At 38.7% G+C, this 25,462-nt stretch overlaps 2 protein-coding genes across 3 annotated transcripts; one reads left to right on the top strand and one right to left on the bottom strand.

The window, feature by feature from the left end:
* Positions 1-2,575: 2,575 nt before the first annotated feature.
* On the bottom strand, positions 2,576-14,927 carry LOC149064413 (uncharacterized). Of its 2 annotated transcripts, none has more exons than XM_089254801.1 (5): positions 13,874-14,927; positions 8,049-8,244; positions 7,808-7,936; positions 4,391-4,445; positions 2,576-2,960 (listed from the first exon to the last, which is right to left on the bottom strand). In XM_089254801.1, exons 1-4 carry the CDS (start codon positions 14,569-14,571, stop codon positions 4,422-4,424), a joined length of 1,047 nt encoding a protein of 348 aa, XP_089110927.1. In that variant the 5' UTR covers positions 14,572-14,927; the 3' UTR covers positions 2,576-2,960; positions 4,391-4,421. The 2 variants fall into 2 exon arrangements, with proteins under 2 accessions (XP_089110927.1, XP_089110928.1); XM_089254802.1 differs by having other exon boundaries at positions 2,822-2,954; positions 13,874-14,737.
* Positions 14,928-19,545: 4,618 nt separating this feature from the next.
* Stt3B (catalytic subunit 3B of the oligosaccharyltransferase complex) lies at positions 19,546-24,144 on the top strand. The gene has a single exon (XM_089254586.1). The coding sequence runs from the start codon at positions 19,580-19,582 to the stop codon at positions 21,950-21,952; it is 2,373 nt and encodes a 790-aa protein (XP_089110712.1). The 5' UTR covers positions 19,546-19,579; the 3' UTR covers positions 21,953-24,144.
* The last annotated feature ends 1,318 nt before the right edge of the window (positions 24,145-25,462 follow it).

Here is a 25,462-nt window from a genome sequence, read left to right as displayed (position 1 = left end):
TCGGAAGCGAATCTTCACGAACCCATTGCTGCTGCTAATCTCGGCCAAAAAAAAGTGATTACGAGGTAAAACAACGCGAGTAATCTTGCACATTGGGCCTCGTGAACTTCCCTCCCATACTGTGTTCAATGTTAAGTTTATAAATACACTCAAGTGCTATGCCTTAATGGCGAGAAGAGAAAAAAGAATATATAGAGCATCTTCTCTTCCTTCCGCTCCTTGTCGATTGTGACCTTGGATTATTGTGTCGCACAATGTCACGTTCAGGCTTTTGTCATGACACTTATAATGTCTAATTGACTTATGAACTCGAAGAAGAATCGACTGGGAGAAGCATTGCTTTCTATTCCTACATCCATTTTACGATACGGATCTTTAGAAACATTGGAGGCAAATCTCCAAATGCAATATATCCATTGTTTTCAGTTGGCTCAAGCTTAGTTTCCATAACTTTATTCAGGGCTTCATTGGGTTTTTCATATGGAAGTCCTCCCTCTTCTGCTAATATATATCCCGAATGTATTTAAAAATAAAAGATCCTCGAGGTCACCTCATTGCGTATAATTTGTATTATGCACAAGGGTAGACAGAGGGAAAGTAAGGGAGTGGTACCTTTCCCGAACCGGGTCTCGCTGGTCATTGATTCGAGGCAGTCGTGCTGCCTTTCTCGCCTAACCAGATATAACTGGCAGGATTTGCAGCGTCCATTTACTGTTTTCCCATGTACCCAAGAGGGTGGGTCAGCGTTGTACCACACCGATACCTATGGGTAATACGCCTGGATAAATTTAAGCACTTAAAAACTTGTTTCAAGCTTAGCCATTTAAAAACTTGATCTAAAAAATATAGAATATTCATAAGAGCCAATTAAATTCAAGGCAAAACGCCATATAGGTGTATAACCGATTCCTAACCAATATAACTATTCTAAATGTTAAGCATTTGGAAGGCTCTTACATAACACCCCTTCAATCTTGCCGCTCTGGATCGCACGGTTAGTGGAACGCAAACAGGTAGCACTCGGGAGTATAGTCTGTTCATGTGGAGCCTTCGGTGAACAGTACGGGCTGGTAACGTGTTACCAAGTGCCGCTGCAGCCATGGATGTGACAATTGTGAAGTTCGTTCATAGATTTCCACTTGGCTACTATCGAAATATACCGATTATGGAAGCAATTATACAGAGAAAGATGTCCTCGCCACTTTTTAATTTAATACAGGATTTTTGGAAGACTAGTTATATCTGAAGATGACTTAAGAAAAAAAATTCCTCTCTGCTTCCACGGAGACTCGAACCTCGGTCTCGTGTTTGCTGGACGAGTGCTCTAACCCTAAGCTATTGAGACAGATAGAATATCTCCTCCACGGAGCGAGTATGTACTGAAAGACTCTGTGCAATATGGACGGCGGCAACAATTAACTAACAGCTCGTAAATGGCATCAGAGCCACTAGATGGCGACATATATACAGAAAGATGTCCTCTGCGCTTGTTAATCAGTCAATAACCCGTCTTAATAACCAGTCTTCTGAAAATCTGATATTAACGGGTAGAGAGGGCGTCTTTCTCTGTGTGTGTGTGTGTGTATATATATATGTATGATGTAATTTACGTGCTGCTAGTTGATTGTTGCTGCCGTCCATAGAGTACGGAGCCTTCCAGCATATACGCGTTCCAAGGAGGAAATATTCTATCTGTTTCAATAGCTGCGGGGTAGACCCTCAACTGTCACCTCACCCTCAATTGACCCTCATTTTGAGCACTTGAAAGAATCAAGTAGGAGCTGGTAGTTCAAGTTCAAGCCAGTATGAGAGTAACCATGTCTATCACGGGGGAATGAATGCAGATGGGTTTACTCCAACCCGCTTTAGTCAGAATGGAGAATTATAATCTGAACCTGAAGAGCCACGTGCATCCAGGTTCGTCATGTAATGGAACTTGGATGCATGTGGTGTGTTTGAAATCGTAAAGTCTTTATCTGTGCGATTTCGAATCTTTTCGGAGGGTGGATGCACCTGAAAATCCACAGCCTGATAACACGTACCCTCACTACGGAAACACCTACGTAATACAGCAAAAATTATGACCAAAAAAATAGTCTTTATTATTTTTTTTATTTTGCTACCTTGATGTTTCTTCACTGATTTTCTCCCCTAATGATGAATGCCACTATGTTTTTGGGGTTTTTTTTCTGACATAATCACCCATGTTGACTAACGCTGGTTGGAGTAATTCCATCTGCGTCCGTTCAACTCGTGCTGGGCATAGTTGCTTACCGGCCGAACCACAGGAAGGTCCCCCACTCCCAGTTGATTCCTACAAGTTCTCAAAATTAGACAATTGAAATTTTCTCGTAGTTAAGAAGTAAAAACTATGCGGTATTTAATATCGATCGAACTTCGAATGATGACGATCTAGATATAAGAAGGAAAGTTTAATTGAAATATCGATGAAAAGAACCAATAATGGCTGACTGTGATGTTTTTCCTCGGACTTGATCCAAGAACCAAAAAAAAAATCTTGTACAAAATCCCGTGTAGAAATATGTCATCGTTTAAAAACAAAATTAAGACAAACTTGAGCTTAAACGAAGCTTTATTCCAATAGAACAGCATTGAGTCCGCAACCAACTGCACAAACTCATCCTGGAATATCGTATTCTGTTTATTATGTCCATAATATGTAATTATAATGATCAACATCACGGTTTATCTTCAGTCGAAGATGTGATTGGTTATTGGCGGATGAATGGGCAGTCACAGAACATTGATCGTGTTATCCAATGAGCGAGGAAAGTCAGTCATTCTAGTCATTTCTTCATGTGCTGGGTGCTCTGTAGTTTTTTTTGCAGAGAGATTACTAGAGAGTAAGTACTGTATATACGTATTTTCGGAAGAACTTATGGCGGCAACTGAGACGTGGGACGCTATTTTCTCCCATTAACTTCGGGTTATATCTGAAGCTTCAAAAAAAAAAAAAAAAAGTTTTGACATGAGATCTAATAAAAACATTCATATCACAGTCAATAAGGGTTGCCAGATTTCATCGATCATAAAACAAGACACTACTTTCTGAGCTTTTAATTTAATCCTCTATGGTGCGGTACATATTTGAATATACAAATGGCAAATGCAGTACATGGTACAAAAAACATACCAATTTCTTCTCTCGACTTTTTTTGATATTTTAGAAAGTAGGCCTTTAATGTCATTTTGTCACACAAGTACAACACATTTTATCTAGAAAGAGTTGGCTCGTTGTTAGTGTCATTTTATGAGAGCTGATGAAATTTTACGCGTTCAGAAATTCATGAAATCGTACCGATTTGAGGGGATCGGAAATAAAATTCAAGGTTGAAAACTACTTAATTCTGCTTATCAAGATTTCACGTTATAGATAACATTGAAATCAAGGCGAGACTTCTACATTCTACCCTTAACTAACCATTTTATCTAATCAAAAAATGCACACCAATATTATTTATTGTATATTTCTCATTCGTACATTTGTCATATTAGTGACCATATTTCTAAAAACTGAGTTGTATAAATTGGTTAAAACCCGAATTTAACGAATCCGTGTCTATCAAGGCCGCAACTAGGGTGGGGAGCAGGCGCTACACCAGAGGGGGGCGCAAATATTATTCTAAAACCTCTCCTTCAACATTACAAGGAGTGCCGAAATGCGCACTTGCACCGGGTGACCAAGCATCTAGTTGCGGCCCTGGTGTCGATCTCCTATTCAAAAATTGTGACTAGTGCAAACCATGTCGGTTAATACCAACCTTAATCTTTATACTGAGGAGATTTCGAATTCTGATGTGGCGCCACTACATACCTCACCAGACTCGCTTGCTTCGGTCACAATCTAGCCGTTACGGGCTATCCGACGACTTATTAAACTACCGTCACAAAGGTCCCATTTTAAAAACGTAACAAGCACCATTTAATTATTATAAAAATTTCCTTTTAAAAAAATTCAACACCGTAAGCATTTTGCCTAAAAACGATAAAACATATAAATAATATTCACAAATAATAATTATTCTGTCTCAAAAAACTTACAAATGTTATAATTTTCATCATCAATTAGTCAAATGGTTTTGGCTAGGTTTTTCTTGCCTGTGCTCATCAGATGACGCGCGCACGTCACTTCTCTCATCGAATCTTTCAAGCAGATATTATACATTTTTACCTATGTTACACTTTAAATCTTGAATGAAGGAGCTTAAAATAATAACAATAATAAATTCAAAAAAAATTCTTCTAATGAAAATTAAAACCCAAAACCACTAAAGTCACGATTACAAGGATTTCTGGCAACCCTATTCATAATTACGTATTGATGACTTAAAAAAAACCTGGTTTAACTTTTCACATCTTATGAACTCACCTAAACTCTTTAATCTGATTCAGAAACAACACTATGCACGTCCTCTTTCAATTGTCTGGAAAGATGCATAAATAAAAGCCAATGTTGAAAGAGATATATAATAGCAATGTTGAATGAATATAAACAACATGAAGAGCTTATTTTCGAAAGGGAACGTTTCCATATTTACTAAATTTACAGTTCTCTGGGGGCTGTTTTACAAAAGTCGAAACTAGCCCAACAGGTAGCATACGGAAGTGGCTTAAGAATATTTATAAATGCATATTATGTTCCTTGAACAACATTCAAGGGAGCTACAGTATTCACATTTAAATTTTGGACATCCGTTTTTAAAGAAAATTAGGGGAAACGCGCTATCTTTTGATTAAAATTGATGCTGGTTATGTCTGCAAAGTTGGAAATTTCTGCACCATCTGTTGATTTTTTCCAGAAAGTTGAACAGACAAATAATTTTCCTTTGCTACTCTCTCGTGAGTAACATAAGAAACACTATCATTCCCAGTGGAACCTCCCATAACGGACACCTCCACTAACAGTCAGTTTTTTGAGTTACATCAACGGGACTCAACTAATTTACTATCCATTAACGGACACCCCTCGTTAGCGGACAAAATTTTCAGTCCGATAAGTCAGTGGTGCGCAAACCGTGGGTCGCGACCCCCCACGGGGTGGGGTCGCATCAATGAACTGGCAGGGTCACGAGAGATTCTCCAAAGTAAAAATTTCCAAATAAAAAATTCATCTTTATTTAAAAATATGTCAAAACTAAAGAATGCCTTTATTCAGCTGAGCTAATTACCATGTATCAGACAATGTAATTTTAACAAATTATACTTACACAATAATCAATATTATTGGCGCCGTCATGCCAGAATCACGAATGTGCAATGTCCTTGCAAAACAAAGAACGTGAGAAATGACGTTTGAATGCTTACTCTACCAATGTTACTCTATGCAAGTTATTTTTCTAAAATGTTTTGCAACATGTGTTTCAATAGGGCATTATTGAAACACACGTGTGTTGCATTCGCGTTTCAGGCACAACTTAGATAGCAAAACAAGGTATCCAAACAGCTGATTAAAAAATAAGGAAATTTGTACATTCGGTGCTTCTGGCATGCGGCGGACGATATCAAGTTAGTACTTTTACAGGGTGACTTGGAGAGAATCAACCGGTTTCAAAATTGTATATTTCTTAAAAATTAACAACACAGAATAAAATGATAAGTAATATGTCAATATACGGGAGGAAACGTGTCTACGTGTTATGAAAATTTTGTTTTAATGGTTGATTTCAAGTGTAGAATTATTTTTAATTCGGATGATTCTTAATCACCCTGTACACAAAAATCAAGGACCATACACCTCGCTATACTTCCATTTGCGTAAGGGGCACTAAGTACATCAAAAAACAAAGTAAATATATATTTTTTAAGATATTAAAAAAAAATTGAATATCTTTGGAAGTCAATATCGCTTAATCAAAATCGAAACAAGCATTCCGAAAAAAGGCTTCCGGGACAAGATGTTTACTGGCAAAAAATAGGACATGTCCCGGAAAACCGGAACACAAGGTCAGCACGTGTAGGGTCGCGGGATATATGGTCAACTTGTGTAGGTGTCACCGATAAATTTTTTTGGTCAAAAGGGACTCGCGCTTCAAAAAGTTTGCACACCACTGCCACGAGTGTCCGTTATCGAGTGGTTCAACGGTAAAATTCGACTTTGAAAGCACTTCTGAAAAAAATGTGCCGTTTTGAAAAAAATCCCTTAACGGTAGAACGGTTAACTTTACATTATATTTTCTACCAAAAAACAATACCACGTTTTAATTGACCTTGTAGCATAATCCGACAGAGTTGGCTCATCTCAAAGATTCAGAAACCGTTAAAAAAATGCATTTTGATAATGATTTCCTTTTGAAAACAAGCTCCTCATATGGCCATCGATAATACAGGGGATGGGGAGGGGTGTGCGTATTGTATCTGCCAATTTGAATTTTTGCAACCCCTTTAAGAATTCAATCAAATGGTATTTCTACACTCGTTGAAAGCTGGAAATTGGGTAATCAGAACACCATGTACAGTTTGCTGGTGCAGATGCTGATTGACTGAAAATCTTCGACTTAATCATGAAAAGATCTAAGTCGAAGTATAGCGGTGTACAGTTTACGAGTGTAAATACAAGATGGTCGATTTTTTTTTTTTTTTTGGACGGTGAGAGAAGCCATGAATGACGATTGCTAATGCGAAATATTGCAGAAAAATTCCTCATTGCGGTACAAAGTCAGAGCTTCTGAACACGATACTTACATAACGTGAAATATTCAAGCACTTCTAATCTTCACTTCAAAATATGGATGGTAGCACCAGCAGTGTATGGAACACGCATAACTCTGTCTATGTAAATACGTTAAGGTTACACATACACTCAGAACACACATTTTGTCATGTACCAATTCGTTAGAAATTCCACAGAGGAAGTTGTACGAGGTACATGTACAGTTAAGCAGTAGTAGTACAAAGTCTAACTCCATTGAGACCTGACAAGACTATAACTGATGTTTGAGTCGAGGCCCGGCTCGCTGGAACCGACAGTCGGCTCAAGAACTGGCCGATCGTGGGAAGAAGGGAAAGTGAGACTGTGTTCAATATATGTAAGGTTGTGAATGAGAGTGTTTGTATGGTCATCGAAATGCTTCCGCTATGAAACAAAAATGCAGATGATTGAGGAATACTAGATTATTCTCATCAATGTTGAAAATATTGATGTGGAACATACAAGGTGTCCCATAAATTCGTAAATAGGTAAAAAACAGGATAAAAATTTAAGAAATTAGTACATTTGAATGAGGTTTGCGAAGAAGTTTATTCTCACGACGGAGGATTTTCTTTATGCGTTTTTTGGTACAAAAAAAATAGTTAAAATTTTTGTCGATAGAGAGCACTGTACGAAATCAAATAATTATAAATATATGCTGGTCAGAGTCAAGTAACCAGAGTAATCGATGCTCGCTTCCAATTTTGTGCTTGCGAGCACTTGACCAACGTTCCAATTAAAGCACCGCGTAAAAATTTCATTCAGGGATTGAAATCATCCTGATTTCACATACATTGGTATGTTAAACTTGTCGTAAGGGTGCTCTTCTTTTGATGGCGGGTAAAGGCAGTGCTCGCGATAGGAGAAAGGCTGAAGAACGCTGATTTCTTTCATCAATTCTAGAACTATTTGTTTTTTTAATGTTTTTAACCATTTTCTGAAAATGATCGGTGGACCACGACCAAAAGCTCTGAGGGTCAAATGTGGTCCGTGGGGCATGCATTGAAGACCCCTGACTTGAATAGCTAAAATAAGCATGGGTAACTAACCAGTCAGACTAACCATTATTTTTCTAAAAGTTAACTAATGAATTTTTACCTCTTCAACCTCCATTCTTAGTCGATCCATCTCTTTTCGCAGGTTCTGGCTGCGCCTCTGGTAACCACCGATCTCGTCGAGGGAGTCCTGCAGGTGATGCTGTAGGTCCTCGTATGAATTCTGCATGTCCTGTGAAGAAGGTATAGGTTTTTAAGTAATCATCGAAGCAAAAAAAAGGTTGCACATATTGGCATATATAATGTAAATTACATCATGAGCACACACACACACTCTCTCTTACCATGAGCTGATTTGCCTGCCTCTTGATGGTCTTCTGTAATTCGCTGTTCTGCTGAGATGTGTGCTCTAGGGAGGAGTGCATGTCTGTCATCTCTGTGTGCAACTTGGTTTTCATAGAGGACAGTTCGCCTTTCAGTTTGGAAGACATGTCGGCCATGGCTTGGGAGAGTTCATCAACTTGAAACTGAAGGTCCCGGCTAGACAAGGAGAAAATAATGCATGGGGGAATGTATATAAATGTTGCGTGTTCATAATTTTATTTTGTTTTTCAGCCATGTCAAAAAGTGCATCCCGTAAGAATCAATACATGCAATTTCTTCAGTAACTTCAATAAGACCGTTCGTGTACACAGTGAAACCTCACTACAACAATACTCGATATAACGATAACTTCCTTTACAAAGACTTGTTTGGAACCGCCTATAGTCTAATGTTAAACTCTTTTTGATATAACGATGTCCTTTACTACGATAAACCCCTGTTTAACGAAATTTTTCTATATGTAATTTTAGTAATGTGTAATGTAGTGTGTGCATAATGTATTGAATTAATTTAATGCAAATTGATTTAATGTAATAATTTTACAACGTATTCCTCAATGTATTTTTAAACTCGTCACGTATTTAAGTTATTCCAAGGACGTTTAATAATAATATCGGTACATATTTAGTATTGGAAAAAATATAGATCGGAAAAAATCCTGAAATTCCAGTTTTTCAACCAATCAGCAATGACATTTTCGGAGCATAAAAATACTAGCCCTTCAAGGACACTGGTATGTGGCTGTAAATAGATGAACCATCTGAATCGGTGTTGGTAACTCGTGGGAAAAATTGGCTAAAATTTGTGAATGTGGGGGGAATTTTTTAGCGTTTTGTGGGAAATTTTGAAAGTTTTTATCAAATAAAAAGAATTATTTATTTATTTTAATTTTATGCAATGCTTTTCTAAAGCTAAATACCGTACTTAGCTAGGTATTTTCACTTATAGGTGGCAGCATGTTAATTCTGAATTTGTAGAGATAACTTACTCAAAAGGGGAAATTTTGGCTCGATCAGATGAGTTAGTAAAACGAAGAATTTTTGTTCACACAAATAAGTAATGGTTCAAAATAATTTATACTGCAACAACAGTTTTCATTATCATCTTACTTTTGCTAAAACTAATATTATTTGAGATAGGAATGAAAAACTTTCTAAAACATATTTTTTTGTTTTATAAGACCATAAATGCATTTTTATAGAGCATATTTTAGAAGTTTTTAGAGCATAAAAATCCTAGCCCTACTAATAACATCAGGTACAAATGTACCTAGTGTTATACTAAAAAAATTTTTTCCCTCAATCCAAATGGAAAACAAGTATGATCGGTAATCGAAAAAGAAACTTTTGCAACGGAAATTTTGTGCGAGACATTTCTGCAAGCAGCGAAGGCCAAAAGATGAGGTGCCAAAATATATCGGTAAGACTCTTTTTTTTTTTTTTTCCTTCTGAAAATGGAAAAAATTCAATTTTCATCATCATTTAAACTTTCCTGAATAATCAGCCAACATGTAGCAATTTTTTTCCTCATATCGCACCCCCCCCCCCAAAATGCTTTCCTGCGCCCTCAGTTATGAACCACTGCTTTACAATGATATTTTTTCTTGGTTCGCAGATTATCGTTACATCGAGATGTGTATATATATATATATATATATCATCTTAGTTCAGCATCTTACCTACAGCTCCCCCCCCCCCAAGAGATTGAAATACAAATGAATATTTTGAAAATAATTTTGTAAAGATTTGGGTGGCATATAGACGTGCGTGAGTGGAAAAATCGACATGTTTTCTCACAAAAACATGGCAAACATCCCTTTGAATTCCTAAATACCGATAAATGAAATTTTCAGACATCAAACATGCAGATTATATGACGATATTTTTTCAAAGTAGTGAAATTTGCATCTGCGGATTTTACGCAAGAAATTATGGCAAATAAATCTAAGGAAAAATAATAATAATTTGTAAAAAACAAAAATTTTAAGGCGCATATATGTTACCGTTAAAGTGTTATAGTTCGGTTATTTCATAAAATGTAACTAGATATTTCATGAAATATCTAATCAGGCAATTTAAAGTGTGTAATAAAAAAAAAATTATACACTTTAACCAGTTATTCTATGAAATATAATGAAATCTACGTATATAAATGTGTTTCATTTTACATTTTAATGAAGTCATTGTATGAAATAACATGTTAAAGTATAGAATACAAGTGAGTCTCACGCTTTAACTGACTCGATCAGTTATTTCATGAAAGTAGGTATTCCATAGAATAACGGATTTTTCATACTACTTTATCGGTAACGCATAAATACTGTATATATGGGAAAAAAAAAAAATCAACATTTTTTTTGAACGTTATCATAAATCCTTCCACTCCTTATTGGTGAATTTTGCGGATGAACTTTTTATGTGGATTACGCGCCACTGTGGATATAATTTTTTTCCTCGGACGGCCGTTTGCGATTGTAGTTTAAACTACAATCGCAGGTTAAAGGATTAGAGATCGACACGGATTGGTAAAAATCCTGAATTTAACGAATCCGTGTCGATCTGCAATCCTTTCACCTGCGATTGTAGTTTAAACTCTGTCGGTGAATACGGCCGTAAATGGATGGCAAAATTCGCACCTGCGGATCATACACAGAAAATTACCGTAATTACAAGTTTTCCCTCTTCAGTCAAATTTTTAATTTTCCGTTCCTGAACTTATTACAAAATACAAGGTGTTCCATAAATTCGTACCTAAATCGTTTAGAAATTTAGAGAAATTGAAGGAATTTGTATATTTGAATGAGGTTGGCGTAAAAAGGAGAATTTTTTTTTTTAGTATAAGAAAAGAATTAGTTAAAATTTTTGTTGATAAATGGCATTGTACGAAATCAAATGATTATAAATATGCAAATTGGAGTCCTATAAAAGGCAGGGTGGACGAGTAGCAGCTCATTTTTGAATTTTCTTATTACTGGCGCTTACATAAGGTTTTCAATGTGATATTGACATTGGGGTGGATAAAGCACTGTTGGTGGTGAAGCTGCTTCCTGGGTGAGGCTTTACGAATGTTTCGGACGCAGAAGAGATTGAAGAAAGGTTTGGGTCCCATCATTATTACCGGACAAGTTTTCAGTACTCTCTATTGGCGAAAATTTCAACTAATTATTTTCTGTACCAAAAAAAAAAAAAAAATTCCTGAGAATAACTTTCAGAAACAGCTTCCAAATATGCCAATTCCTTCAATTTTTATGAATTCTTAAACTATTTAGAACTGCGTATTTCTAGTGATTTGTTTTCGTGCAGTGCTTTCTATCGACAAAAATTTGAATTAATTTTTTTCTGTACCGGACAAAAATTCCTTTTCGTTCATTGCAAAAATACCGTATTTAAATACATATACTTATTCCTCTTCAATTTTTATGAACTTTTAAGCTATTTACGAATTTACGGAGCATCCTATGTTTCAGTCCATGGGAGAAAAACATAAAGAGAACACGAAAAATCATTTTCTTGAATATAAATACGAAACAATCTAATTATTCATCGCCCCCCTCCCCAAAACATGCAGCAGTTCGCGTTATTGTTTTATTTGCTGACTAGACGAAAATTCTTGAATGAAAAGCAGAAAACGACCGCAAATTACTAACATAAATATTAAAAAAAAGTGGAGATTGATATCATTATTACATATCCTTTTTCCCCCTAATCTTTCGTCATGTATTTTATAGCTCAAGGGAAAATAAAAGAGCTTAGCGGATGTTCTCTCCAACTGGAAGAAAGCCAAAATGCACCTCAAGTCTCAACACACACTTAAACTGCCATCCCGAGACGAGACGAAAATGTTGAAAAATCTCGGAAAAAATTGTTGAAAAAAAGCTGCAAGAGACTGACAAGTATTTAAAACCATGAGTCAGTGAAAAAAATGCACTCAAAAGATGATGACTCGTGTTTTTCCACTGAATCGCATTATTTCCGCTTGGAATGTGCCGAGACCTAATTAACAACACCAAAGACTTGACTTGTACACTGGCTTCCAGAAGTTAAGCACGCTTAACGATATCACTTTAATCTTGCCCCTTTGAATTGAATTGTTAGTGGAACGCTAACATGTGGCACCCGGATGTACAGTCCCTTCATGGGGAGCCTTCGGCTCGCAGACATGGCGAATGTTGTCTTATTGAATGACGCTGTAACCATGGATGTAACAGTTATGGAGGTAGTTGAGTAGTAGTAGTTGTGTAATTACTGTGATTTTTATAGTGATCGTCACTCTACATTTTTTTTTTTTTTTTTGTGTATAATTATATTTACGCAAATTGCGTTGATTAATCTTATATCTGTGTCAAAGTAGTAGTTGTGGAGGTCGCTCGTTGATTCCGTTTATCTACTCTAGCAATATACCGATCGTAGGCGCTGAATACCTTAAGGCTGAGAGGGTGAGACTATTCCAGCACCCCAATAACTTTTGTGTGGGGGGGGGGACGCGAGTTCGCTCCTCTCAATAGGTAATAAATATACAATGCAACGCACCCTCTAACCCTCATACATAAGGGCTTCAGTCCCGTATATAAGGGACGACCGACGATTTTCAGCCCTCCTCCCTCAATGTTTTCTTCATGTCTGTGCCTCTGGTACTGATCATCAGAGGAGGATGGAAACCCTTGGTCGACCTTGCACAGATCTCCAGACAACTGTCTGACATGTTTCTATAATCGGTATATTGTTATAATAGATAGACAAGCGGAATCGACGAGCGACCTCCGCAACTGCTACATCCATGTTTGCAGCGTCAGTTGGTTAAACAACCACCTCCGGTATTGTGCACCGAAGGAACAACATGAAGATACTGTACGACCGAGTGCCGCGCGCAACGTGATTTGCCCAGCGCGACACGCCGTCCACTCACCAATAAGAAAGGCAGCATGACTGTTTCCCTACAGAGCGCAATACGCCTCACTGCAGCGCTTTATGTCGGGCGTGATTGGCCGACTGCTTCTGGAGAAGTCAAGTGCGCCGTGGGTTGTTCTCTTCACTCGTGTATTTCCTTTCCCTTCCCTTCGAACCGGAGCATGCAGATGACAGAGTAGCTGATGCCAAGGCCATATACTATAATATAGCCACCCTGTTCTGATGCGCCCCGCTAGGAAAACAAAAACGCGTAGCGTAATTATGTAACACTTTTCTGCCGGCGCAAAATGGTCTAATTCGGTTCACGCGGTGCAAAAAACCTATTCCTACCTTAACCGCCCAATCCAGACGGGCAAGCTTAAAGTAATGTTGTTAAGTTACATAAGCTGTTGCTACTTAACTTTTGAAAGTAGTGTATTTGTTTTTTGGGGTTCGATACTTAAACTATTCAATGTTCATGTGGAGAGCTCAGCCAAAGCTCAGTGTGAGTCAATTTTCTGAAAATGATTTCCGTATTGACAGTGCTTCATCATTGTTAAAACATTCAGTTGCCAAAGCATTCAAAAGTCGCTACCTATATATATTGTAACATTCTATCATTTTTTTCAAACCGAACACAACTCCGGTCTATAGCCATAAGCAATTTACTACCGAGTGAGCTGTGTCGGTAGCGTGAGTGCGTATCTGGTATTGTATATGGTTTTTATATTGGAAAACAGCAGATAGCACCACTTATGCTGACCACGACATAAAAAATATACTTTAAAAGATCCTTTTATTCCATTTTTTAATGTTTATTGACTTACACTGTTTGGCTTTTGAGCCCTCCATTTATTGAATCGTGTTTTTCACTGAAAGGATATTCGAGAGACACCTACCATTTGTCCTTCCAATAAGCCGGACTCGGTCCGTCTTGTTGATGAGGAGACGGGGCAACGGGAGATGGTGCTTCTCTGATAACTGCTGTCCTCTTCTTCTTGCTGGAGATATCGCTGACCTCTTTTACGTCGGTCGTTTCGCTAGTTGTTGTTGTTGTTGTCGCTGCTGCTGCTGTTGTCGTCGTGATTTTCCTAGGAGTGGTGAAGAGACATGGATCGTCGTACAGGCTGGTCGGGCGCGTCGGTGCTTCGTTGGACCTCACACCGGTGGGCTGCAGGTGTTCGCTGACACTCCTGCTCAAAGGTGCCGGAGTCGGACTCCTCTTTCCCTCGCTGACCTTCTCGCTGACATCCACCGGCACGTAAGACGAATGCAGGGCCGAGTTCAACATGCTCTCGAACACCGAGCCCCGATAAGTGGAGGTCAAAGAGCTAGGCAACGGGCTGCTCGATACCGGATTCGACGACTCGATAACTCCGCCAGCCGGCGTCGACGAAGAACCCAGGTTCGAACCGGCAAAAGTCGACAGGTTAAGATCCGGGCGATCCGATCTCAGTTGGGTCTTGGAGATCGAGTCCGTGTACTTCTTCTGTATGTCCGACAGCGTACCGGAGTACAGGTTCGTACCGTAACGGTAGTTATCGTTGTATATCGATGTGTATGGTCTTCTCCATGTGCTGATCCCTCTCGGAGCCATTGCTGGGTTCGTACTTGAAAGTTGTTCCGAAGAGATATGTATTCGTTTGTCGATCAGACAGAGTAAGAGTTGAAAGAGAGAGAAAAATAGAGAAACAGGGTACTAAAGACTACCTCAAGCAAGACTGCTGCATACTATGTTGTGAGGTGGTATAAGAAAAACACACAAAAAAAAAGTATAGTGAGAGGCGGAATACTTTTTATCTTTTTCCTACGCCCTCCGCCATTCGTTAATTTTTTTTTTCTTCCGTCTTCCTCTACACCCCTTGGAACGTGGAACTTATTTTGGAACCATCGAATAGGAGGAGTGAAGATGATACTCTTCAACACCGGGGGAAGAGGATTAAGATTATGTGTAGCAGCAGCCATTGTTCCTGCTGCAAGAGACGTTTTACTAAAAATAACGTCCATTTCCCTCCATTCGCGTGACGACTTTCTTTCTTTTTAAATCTCAAAAGAAGTTGTCTTTCTACTTCGGCGACATCATGATGCCACGAGGTAATTGTGTCAATTTATTAAAAGATGGTTGATCTGGAAATCAGGTGCGGTTATCTGACGTCAAGAAAAAGGAAACCTGCATAACCTTTATGTTTTTGTCCCCGTTGCTTATAAATACAGTGCAATAGAAAAAAAAGGCACAGAGAATTTCTCAACAATTAACGGTTTGCTTATTATCTACCGGTTGCAGGTGCGAATCCAGCTGACGGACTCGCAACGCGAGAATCCGGGTACGGGTTCGAACCCCCGTTAGCGGTACAATGCTGGTCGGTTGAAGGTTGGTTTTAGGCAGTATTTTCCAACTTCAATACACGAATGCGAGCCGATCTCTCATTCGAAAAAGAAGTATCTCTGCAAAGAGCAGGCGTTCCTTCAACTTGATACTTACGTAACATGAAAATTCAAGTATTCGCCATCTTCACTTCAAAATATGGAATACAGATGGCAGTAGCACAGGAAGAACGCGTAGCACAATCCCAACTGTGAGAGCATAAATACATCAGCGCCACAGGCATATACATACAGCTGCCCGAGTGGAGCGGCGTGGTGGTAAGATGCTCGTCTACCATTGTGAAGGTTGCTGTTACGGTCCGGGATTCACACGTGAGGGAGGATATAGATAAGATATTTTCCTTAACGAAACTGAGGTGACCAGTTGAGGAATGTTTACGAGGTGCATGTACGGTTAATTAGTAGAACCCCGTTAACTCGACTACAGAATTTATAACTAACGGGGTATTTATAAGTAACAGGGACAAAAACATAAAGGTTATGCAGGTTTACTTTTTCTTGACGTCAGATAACCGCACCCGATTTCCAGATCAACCATCTTTTAATAAATTGACACAATTAAATTTAATATAATAAGTCGACATTTATTATATTAAATTTAATGGGGAGAAACCCCTCCACTCGACACCAGGTAGCTAAACTCCACTTAATAAGTCAACTACTATTCGCATTGTGTTATCACAACTAATTTTCCCGAGAATTGGCCAGTTAATGAATTTTCGCTTCAATTCTTTCGTATAATTCAACAATTCTTCGTTTCATTTATTTTCTTTTTTTCCCCCGTTGTTTGTTGGTCCAAATTACTTCTTTATACCTTGGAAAGTCGACCTGTGGACTACGAAAGTGCATGATAAACACAGAAAATATCTGCAATTTTTGAGCGAGTCATGGTTGAATAAGCTGATAACAGAACGTTTTTTTGGATCGAAATTTATAAATAAAAAAAAATAATGTTTTTTCCTAACTTGCGGCAATCGCACTGCTCATTGGCAAATAATAGATATTTCTATACACTTACGTTTTTTTCACCATAATTCGAGATTATTCGGATACTTTTCGTAGAAAATTACAGATAATATTTTTTTGTTAATTTTTACAGATGATGGAATGGAATTGTTCAACTAGACAAGGTGATTCAGAAAAGATGGGAAAAACTTTAAGAGGTGATAGTACACACCAATACAAACAATTGTCATCAAAGAATGCATGTTGTAACATGAAACGCAAACGCGCTAGCACGTTTCGAAACGGCAGCTCCACAAACGTTAAAACTGCATTCCTGTTGAAATTTATCGGGAGATTAAGAAAACCATGCATACAATTGTAACCTGGGGAAGAAGGAGAAACCGCATGCTAATCTGCGTCACAGTGAATAGAAGGAGCGGACGCCAGCCCTGTGAAGTTATTCCGGCGTGCAACCGCGCGCGCGTTCTAACAGTTGTAGTGTACAAGGTAATGGTGCACTTTAGTAATACTGAGAAAGCAGACATTCCTTTCATTTACGAAGCTGCAAACGAAAGTACCACCGAGGCAGCACGAATGTACGGTGAGTGTTTTCCCCCACAGGGGGTTGCCCAATCCGAAATCATTTGCACGCTTGCATCGGCAGCTGTGCGCAACGGGGCTGGCTAACTTCACAGGGCTGGCGTCAGCCCCTTTTATTCACTGCGACGCAGATTTGCATACAGTTTCCTTCTTCTTCCCCAGATACATTTGCGTGCATTGTGTTCTTTTTCGCCCGATAAATTTCAACAGGAATGCCGTTATTATGGATAACTACCAGGGTCATCTTAACTTATGTGTTCACCCTTTCACGGTCGAGAGCCTCGTGATATTTGGCAATATGATTTTGGAGAGTGAGTATGTGAACTAGTAGTCAAGAGTTAGGTTGGGCGAACCCCCTAGAACATCACTTTTACCTGAGGCTGATGATAGGAAAATGACACTTGACACTTGTAGTATCATGGTACAGTACAATCTTGGTTTTGTTTAACCCGTTTGGGTCTGAGAAGAAATAAAAGGATGTCAGATAATTGTGAACTATAGTGCAAGTTCACGTTTTGAGATGTGAACGGTTTGAGGATAAACACGGTTGGTGCTAAACAAACATAAACAGACAAATTTAAAAGTGATTCAAAACGAAAGAAGTCATATTTCGTTTTCAGTATATCTTCTAGGTCAGATTTGAATGGTATTGCTTGAACAAACATCCACAGATAGGTTCCGACATCCTTCGGTGGCCCCTAAAATTTTTGAAAAAAAAATTAACAGATAAACTAAAAATTTTCAACCAAAGTCGGAGGGCATCCCCTAATTCGATTCCGTTTTCGGCCAGGGCCAGCTCAAGTCTAAGTCAGGATATGCTTCTGTATCTGCCAACAAAAAGCATGAATTCATATATGCTATGCTCAGTCGCGTGACTCACGTACTCCCCCCCCCCCCCCACCTCCCAAATCAAGCAGAAGCCTTTTTTCTTTTCATCGGAGCCGAACTCTGGTCCATCGCTTACGGGAGGAGATACACCCCCCTCCCCTTTTCAGTGTCACTGGTGGAGCCGACTGATCGAATGCATATATATATATATATATAAGAATTGACATCATCATCATCATGCCCTGCCTTTCATGTATATCGCCGCCTATGTCATCACCTTGGGTAACTTACTACCGAATGAATCATGCCGGAAGTGTGCATGTTGATACCTAATAGTCTGGGTGCGCATCTAGAGTTTTGTGTGAATTTTCAGTGTTGCCATCTATTTTTAAAACTATTAGTAAAGTGTTTGATTAAATATTTGTACCGTTGTAGGTTTGCTGCTATCTGTGGTGAGGCTTTTACACGAAGGATATCGGCTCGCATTTGCGCCTTGAAGTCGGGAAACTTCAGCCGACCACCAACGGAATTCGGACACGGGGCGCAATAAGAGTTTGTTACTATGACCACGCGACCGCACAGTGTCAGAGCCGTCTTATTAAGAGCATCATGGACCGCAAGGCAAAATGTTTTTTTTTCAGGCTCCCAACCAGGCTATGAATGATTGCCCATCAATTTGCATGTATACTTGCGAAAATTTTAATCATATATCATTTTTATGAGGCCCCGCTCAGCACTTGAAATTCCAGGGGCATGCCCGGGTGAGCCTATGCGTCGAGAAGGCACTGCACAGCAGCAATTAGACAGTGGCCTTTTTCTTTTCTTTCAAACCGAGCGCAACTCAGATCTATCACCATCTATGGGCGATTTACTACCGAGTTGTGCCGGAAGTGTAACTGTGTGTGTGTGCACCTTACAGTCTGAGTGCGTATGTAGAGTTGTACTTGATTTTTCAGTCCGCTATCTATATTTCAGAAGTGAAGTGAGTGATGCGTTATGATTGAATTACATTTGTTCTGTTTGTAGGTCTGTTGCTCTCTGTGGAGAGACTTTTTAAAGGGGAGATGGGCTCGCATTCGCGCCTTGAAGTTGGGAATTACAGAAAACAAACTTCAGCCTACCACCGCTATTACGACGGTGAGTTTCGATCCCCGGACCTCGCGGCACGAGTCCGTCACTATGACCACTCGACCACCACAGCGGCTAGACAGAGGCCATAAATTATTGGAGGCCTTTATGAATTCTGAAATTTTTATTTCTTCCGGAATTATTTCTTTCAGTCAATCGAACTCATAAAGACGGCCATCGTCATTCTTTTTCCAAAACAAGAAGCAATGCCGTCTTAACCCATGGGCCGCCCGGGGACCTCAAGTGCAGAGCCCCCCCCCCCCCTCATTATAATGAGATCTCATAAAAGTTTCCGAGGTTGAGCATGAGCAAATTGGTAAGCAATCACTTCTAACCGGAGGGACCTATGACATCCTTAAGACGGCCCGGACCAGAAATGTAGATTCATCAAAGGGTAAAGGTTAATTGATTTCTCTTTCTGCAGTGCACCGCCACCACCTTTAAAGCGCTCATAATGAAAAAAAAAAAATGACGTCATACTTTTTGACGAATTCCTCATATGATATTTTTTTATAATATTTTTAATAAAAAAATTTGAACAGTATGTGTATTATTAAAAATTAATAATAGTTTTTATGGTTATTCTCCAAATTTTTTTTATCATAATTTATTGTATTGGTTTTGATTTTCTATTTTTGTGCATACGTGGTGTTCGGGAAACGTAAACCGATCGGTCAAAGCCGTCTCAGCATTGTTTGGTGCGGTATCTCCTCGTCGTAATGGCTACGTCGAGTAATAAAGTAGATCGCGGTTCTGCCCATCAGCAGCAGCAACAACAGAACCCGCTTTTGCAGACGGTCGGTTATTCGACTCTCCTAAGATTCACGATCCTAAGCTTGGCATGGTTAGCTGGATTCAGTTCCAGACTGTTCGCCGTGATTCGCTTCGAAAGCATCATCCATGAGTTCGATCCGTGGTTCAACTACCGAGCGACCCATTACATGGTCAAGCACGGTTTCTACAACTTCTTGAATTGGTTCGATGAGAGAGCATGGTACCCTTTGGGTCGCATCGTCGGAGGCACCGTGTACCCGGGCCTGATGATCACTTCCGGGACTATCCACTACTGCCTCAGCTTGCTGAACGTCACCGTTCACATCAGGGACATCTGCGTGTTCCTCGCGCCGATATTCAGCGGGCTGACGGCCCTGTCGACGTATTTCTTGACGAAGGAGCTCTGGAACGAGAGGGCCGGCCTGTTCGCGGCCTGCTTCATCGCCATAGTTCCTGGATACATCAGTCGGTCGGTGGCCGGAAGTTACGACAATGAAGGTATCGCTATATTCGCGCTCATGTTCACTTATTACATGTGGGTCAAGGCGGTCAAGACCGGCGCCATATTCTGGGCAGCCCTGACTGCGGTTTCCTATTTCTACATGGTGTCCGCTTGGGGTGGGTATGTGTTTATTATCAATCTCATACCGCTGCACGTTTTTGTATTGATGCTTACTGGGAGGTTTACTCGCAGGGTTTATGCGGCGTACAGCACTTACTATATCCTGGGATTGCTGTTGTCGATGCAGATACCGTTTGTGGGTTTCCAGCCCGTTAGAACCAGCGAACATATGGCCTCGGCTGGTATATTTGTTCTCGTCAATGCCTACGCGTTCTTGCACCACCTGCAGTCGAAGATGACCAAGTCTGAGCTGAAGACCCTGTTCGTGATCTCTGTTTCTGTCATCGCTTTCTTGGTGTTCACGTGCGTGGTGATCCTGACGTGGTTGGGTTACATAGCGCCGTGGAGCGGTAGGTTTTATTCTCTGTGGGATACGGGATACGCAAAGATACATATCCCAATAATTGCTTCTGTCTCAGAGCACCAGCCGACAACGTGGTTTGCTTTCTTCTTTGATCTCCATGTTCTGGTCGCTGTGTTTCCCGTTGGGTTGTGGTACTGCTTTCAGAATGTGACTGACGAGCGAATCTTTATCATCTTGTATGCTATAACTGCTGTGTATTTCGCTGGAGTGATGGTAAGGTTGATGCTTACATTGACTCCAGTTGTCTGTGTACTGGCAGCCATAGCATTCAGCTATTCGTTCGATGTCTATTTGCAAGATGACGAAAGTCCAAAAACGGCAAACTCATCAGCTGACAGTGATTCAGAGGAGAGCGATCTGAACGACAAGAGAGGGAAGAAGAATTTGTATGACAAAGCTGGAAAAGTGCATAAAATAAAGCCTGACAGCTCACAAGAAAATCTAGGACTGGGAGGAAATGTGCGTTGTATCGTAATACTCCTGCTCATTATGGTCTTGATTCTCTTTGCTGTACATTGCACGTGGGTCACAAGTAATGCGTATTCCAGTCCGAGCATCGTCCTTGCTAGCTATAGCTCTGGTGGATCAAGAGTTATTCTCGATGACTTCAGAGAAGCGTATTATTGGCTGTCCCAAAACACTGACAACAACGCTAGGGTTATGTCTTGGTGGGATTATGGATACCAGATCGCTGGAATGGCTAATAGAACCACCCTCGTGGACAATAACACTTGGAACAATAGCCATATTGCATTAGTGGGTAAAGCCATGGCTTCGAACGAGAGCGCTGCCTATGAAATAATGAAGACATTGGATGTTGACTATGTTCTAGTTATATTTGGAGGAGTGATCGGTTATTCCGGCGATGATATAAACAAATTTCTGTGGATGGTGAGGATAGCGGAAGGCGAGCATCCAAAGGACATAAAAGAAAGCGATTATTTCACTGACAGAGGAGAATTCAGGGTCGACGAGCACGGATCTCCAATATTGCTAAATTGCCTGATGTACAAGTTGAGCTATTACCGCTTTGGAGAGCTCCAGCTGGATTTCCGTAGCCCGGCCGGTTTCGACCGCACAAGGAATGTGGAAATTGGCAACAAGAATTTTGAGTTGGAGTACCTGGAAGAAGCCTACACAACTGAGCACTGGCTGGTGAGGATCTATCATGTCAAGAAAGAGCGCAACCGTCCCCGAATCCCGTACAATCAAAGGAAAGTGAAACCCAAGCGCGTTTTCGTGTCAAAGAAAACTGGCAGGCGAAAGAAGGGAACCATCAAGAATCGTCCAGTTGTAGTCAAGGGCAAGAAGCCGCTGGCGAAGAGAGAATAAAGTGATCCTTTATGCTCACCTGTAGGCTATTTCATTTGTGGTGTCTCAGCACAAGTTGTGGGGGAAATTTAAAAAAAAGACCAGTGCCTCATTAGCAAACATACAAACTGAACATTTCAAACTGTTTTAAAATAATAATTTTAAGACATTTTTACTGAATTGTTTCTTTTCATTTTAAAAGAGATACAATATCTCTCTTCTTTGCCGAAAAAAAAAAATGAAAAACCAGTGTTTTTTTGTGTGTATGCTTCAGAACTGTGATATCACTTAAGATGTATTTGCTTAAATATCAGTCTCTTGATTGTGTGTTAAAACGAAACGTTACTTCATTAGATCAGTTAGTGTTCAATTTGTGAGTTTAAAAAGAAAATGCGGCAGCTCATAAATTTTGAAGCTCATTTACATATCATTGGCGTTACTTGTATGACCTGTAAGAAAGATGTTTGTTGTAGAAAGCTAATATCATTGAATGTAGTTGAAATTTGATATTTCAGTAGTTTTGTTTGCATCTGAACAGTTTAAAATTGTAGATATATAACAACTAAAAAGAGCAAAACTGTTTTGAATTGTTATTTGTCGTTATATGAAAAATTTATGGATTAGTGATTCATTTTCTTAATGTTCTTGGCATGCTTATTTAACTATTTGTGCGATAGAAACTTTTTCTTCTAATTTTTTTCCTTCTGAAGTTTATCTGAGGAAAATATAAGGATTACCATAAGATCTTTAACAAGCTGTAATGTCACTTATCAATGGAGAAACTGAAACCATAAAATTTTTTGAGACATTGTCGCCAACTGCCAGATTTTCCATTTCTGTTTGGTGACAACTTTGAGCGTCTTTGCGAATCATATAAAATTTTATACATGTAATTTTTGTAATCTGCGTAACTCGAGTAAAAACTTTCTAGATCGCCCTCCTCAACTTCTTAGCTTCTCTATTTAAAAGTAAGCAAAATGTATAGTTATGAAGTGAAAACTTAGTATTGATGCTGCAGATAAAATTCCTTTGTCCTGAAGAATATAGACAGCATCTTCTCTTTTATAGCTGATTATGGAAATAGTTATTCTTTCATAGTCGTTGAGAAAAAACTTAGAATCCTGAAAGCTAATGCTAGCGAGAGAGAAAATGACAAAAACAGTAAAACTATTTACTTATGATGTACTAATTTGGTTAAGTATGAGAGAAGTTGCCCATAACTTATAGAAAAAATTTTGCTAACACACAAGTTGAAAAAGACAAAAATTCCATAGTACTCATAAAACGGAAAAGAGTTCCTTCCCCCTCAATAAAGTGATAAAATTTTTTTCTTATGTGCTACTTGCATATTTCTTTGAAAATCATGAAACTCAGGGAAAGTCAAGTTAGATTTGCAGTCTGTAGGTCACATAGCATTTCTTTTTAGCTGGAATTCAATAAAAAAAAAGTCACAAAAAAAAATATGTACAAGTATAATCCTGGCGATAGCTAAAAAATTTAAAATTTTAGATTCATATGAAGTGTAGCCTATATAAAAAATTAACTTCAACTATCGGTGTTGAAATTAAAAGATGGCTGTGGTATTTATTAATCTATACAATAACTTATCTTTCACAGTTCTTGAATTAATGACCTCGATGTTTGAAAATATTGTGTGTACGTTTCTATTTTAATGGCAGCTAGCCAAGTCTTGATACAAGTATTATCTATTTCACATTAGCTGGAAAAGCTTTTTAAAAATTATGATACAATCCTAAGAAACTAGTTAGCAGAATTTCCTTTCTTGAAATCATGAATGTGTTAAGTGAACAGATTTTTTTTTTCTCTCCCCCGAGCTATTGGTTTGTATGCGAGCTTCATTTTTTATGTGGAAGTCACATTATTGTGCAGGTTGTTTATCTTAATGTTAATTTATGCATAAATAGTTCTCTATAATATATTTCACCTTCCCCCATTTTATATTTTCTAGTCTTTCAGAAACTGGAGACAATTTCTTAGTTTACAATTTGCCGTTAATTATTTTTCTTTATGATTATGAACTTTTTTTTTGTAAAACTGGAAACATTCCGGAACTTGTAATTTTGATCACATTTTTAGCTCATGTTGACTTGTTCCTTTATGATGTCCAGCTTCTATTTGATACTTTGTACTGATTGAGAACAATGATGACATGAACTGTTACATGAGTTGAGGAATAAAAAGTTTCTACGGTAGCCTTGCAATGTGAATTTGCTTTCCCTGATGCATGTTTTCAATGTTTAAGATTTCTGTAATTATTTGCCTGCAGTGGATCTTCAACCTTTTTCAACTTGTGACACAATTTGAAATGACAGCTGAAAGTCTATAGTATACCAATAAGACCATGCATGTAACACAATTTTTGTCCAGCTTCCCAATGTGAATAAAAAGGGGCAAAACATTTATATAACGTTGCTTTTGAACTTGAAAGGTCAATGTACCTTAAAACAGGTTATGCAAGTATTTTTAATATATTATGTGATAAATGACACTTTTTCCTATAGAATTGTCAGTTATTGATCTTACCAGGGCTCTCACTGTTGATAAAAAATGTCCTACTTTTATACCAAATCCTATCAACAAAAGTTGTGTAATTGATTTTAGTTAAAAAGGGAATCGTCGATAGATTGCAATTAATGATTTTGCCGAAGCAGAAATGGTATTGTTTTTAAGGTTATTTGGGTTGGGGGGGGGGGTGTATGTGGACCATTTGGTTTATTAATTTCTCATTTGCTTTTAGTTTGAGGTTTCACAAGTAGAGTAATCATTAAAACTGTTTGGATGAAAAAATTTTCTATTTCATGGTCTTAGACAGTAACTAACTCATTCAAAATTATAGCCCACATTTGGTGTATAGGTGAAATTACAGTTTGCATTACAAAGCAGTTGGATACATAGACCTATTATAGGTTTGTAGCATTAGCCGTTTAAAGGCCAATGTTCCATAAATGGGATTGGAACATAGTTCTTATTTACAAAAATATGAGATAAAGATTGATTGAAACATTTCCTGTTTTTTTATCGTATATAGAGAAGAGTTCAAAGTATTTTTTGAAATGAATTTGGAAACTTCAGGTTAATGTAAACTTTTTTGACAGAATTTTTGGTATTTTCTCCCCATTTCAATTAAAATTCACCAAAATTTCAATTTTGAAGTAAATTGAAAATTATTTTGTGCGTTTCTACCACTTGATATATCAAAGTAAATCAATTATTTTTCTATACTGTTACACGTGAACAAGCTACGCGTGCTCAAATATTCATGTTCTATTTATGAAACATTAGCCTTTCAAGAGAGCAGGATTATAGAGATATCCAATGTGCTGCTTCAATTTTCCCGGTTGAACCCAAGGGTGTTATCATTCGACATGTGTATAGGGGCGAATTCTGGGTAATATGGCACAGAGGAATGTGCTTTCTGTGGTGAATTGCTTATACAGTCAAACCTCGTTAATGAGCCATTCTTAGGAGAGCAAAAATATGACAAGCAGAGCGACTTGTTAAATGGAGTAA

This window comes from Pholcus phalangioides, unplaced genomic scaffold, assembly GCF_987345545.1.
Source record: "Pholcus phalangioides strain wild (caught in Gottingen) unplaced genomic scaffold, Ppha-v1.0 ptg000042l_1, whole genome shotgun sequence".
Classification (NCBI taxonomy): Eukaryota; Metazoa; Arthropoda; class Arachnida; order Araneae; family Pholcidae; genus Pholcus; species Pholcus phalangioides.
This window is presented reverse-complemented; position numbering and strand designations above follow the sequence as displayed.

Excerpts from the sequence above, each read along its gene's own strand:
- LOC149064413 (XM_089254801.1), bottom strand. The coding sequence starts at position 14,571 with ATGGCTCCGAGAGGGATCAGCACATGGAGAAGACCATACACATCGATA. Across the intron at positions 8,245-13,873 it reads GCTTATTGGAAGGACAAATG|CCGGGACCTTCAGTTTCAAG; the intron begins GTAGGTGTCTCT and ends CTCCTTGTCTAG. Across the intron at positions 4,446-7,807 it reads TAAGAATGGAGGTTGAAGAG|ACAATTGAAAGAGGACGTGC; the intron begins GTAAAAATTCAT and ends GCATCTTTCCAG.
- Stt3B (XM_089254586.1), top strand. The coding sequence starts at position 19,580 with ATGGCTACGTCGAGTAATAAAGTAGATCGCGGTTCTGCCCATCAGCAG.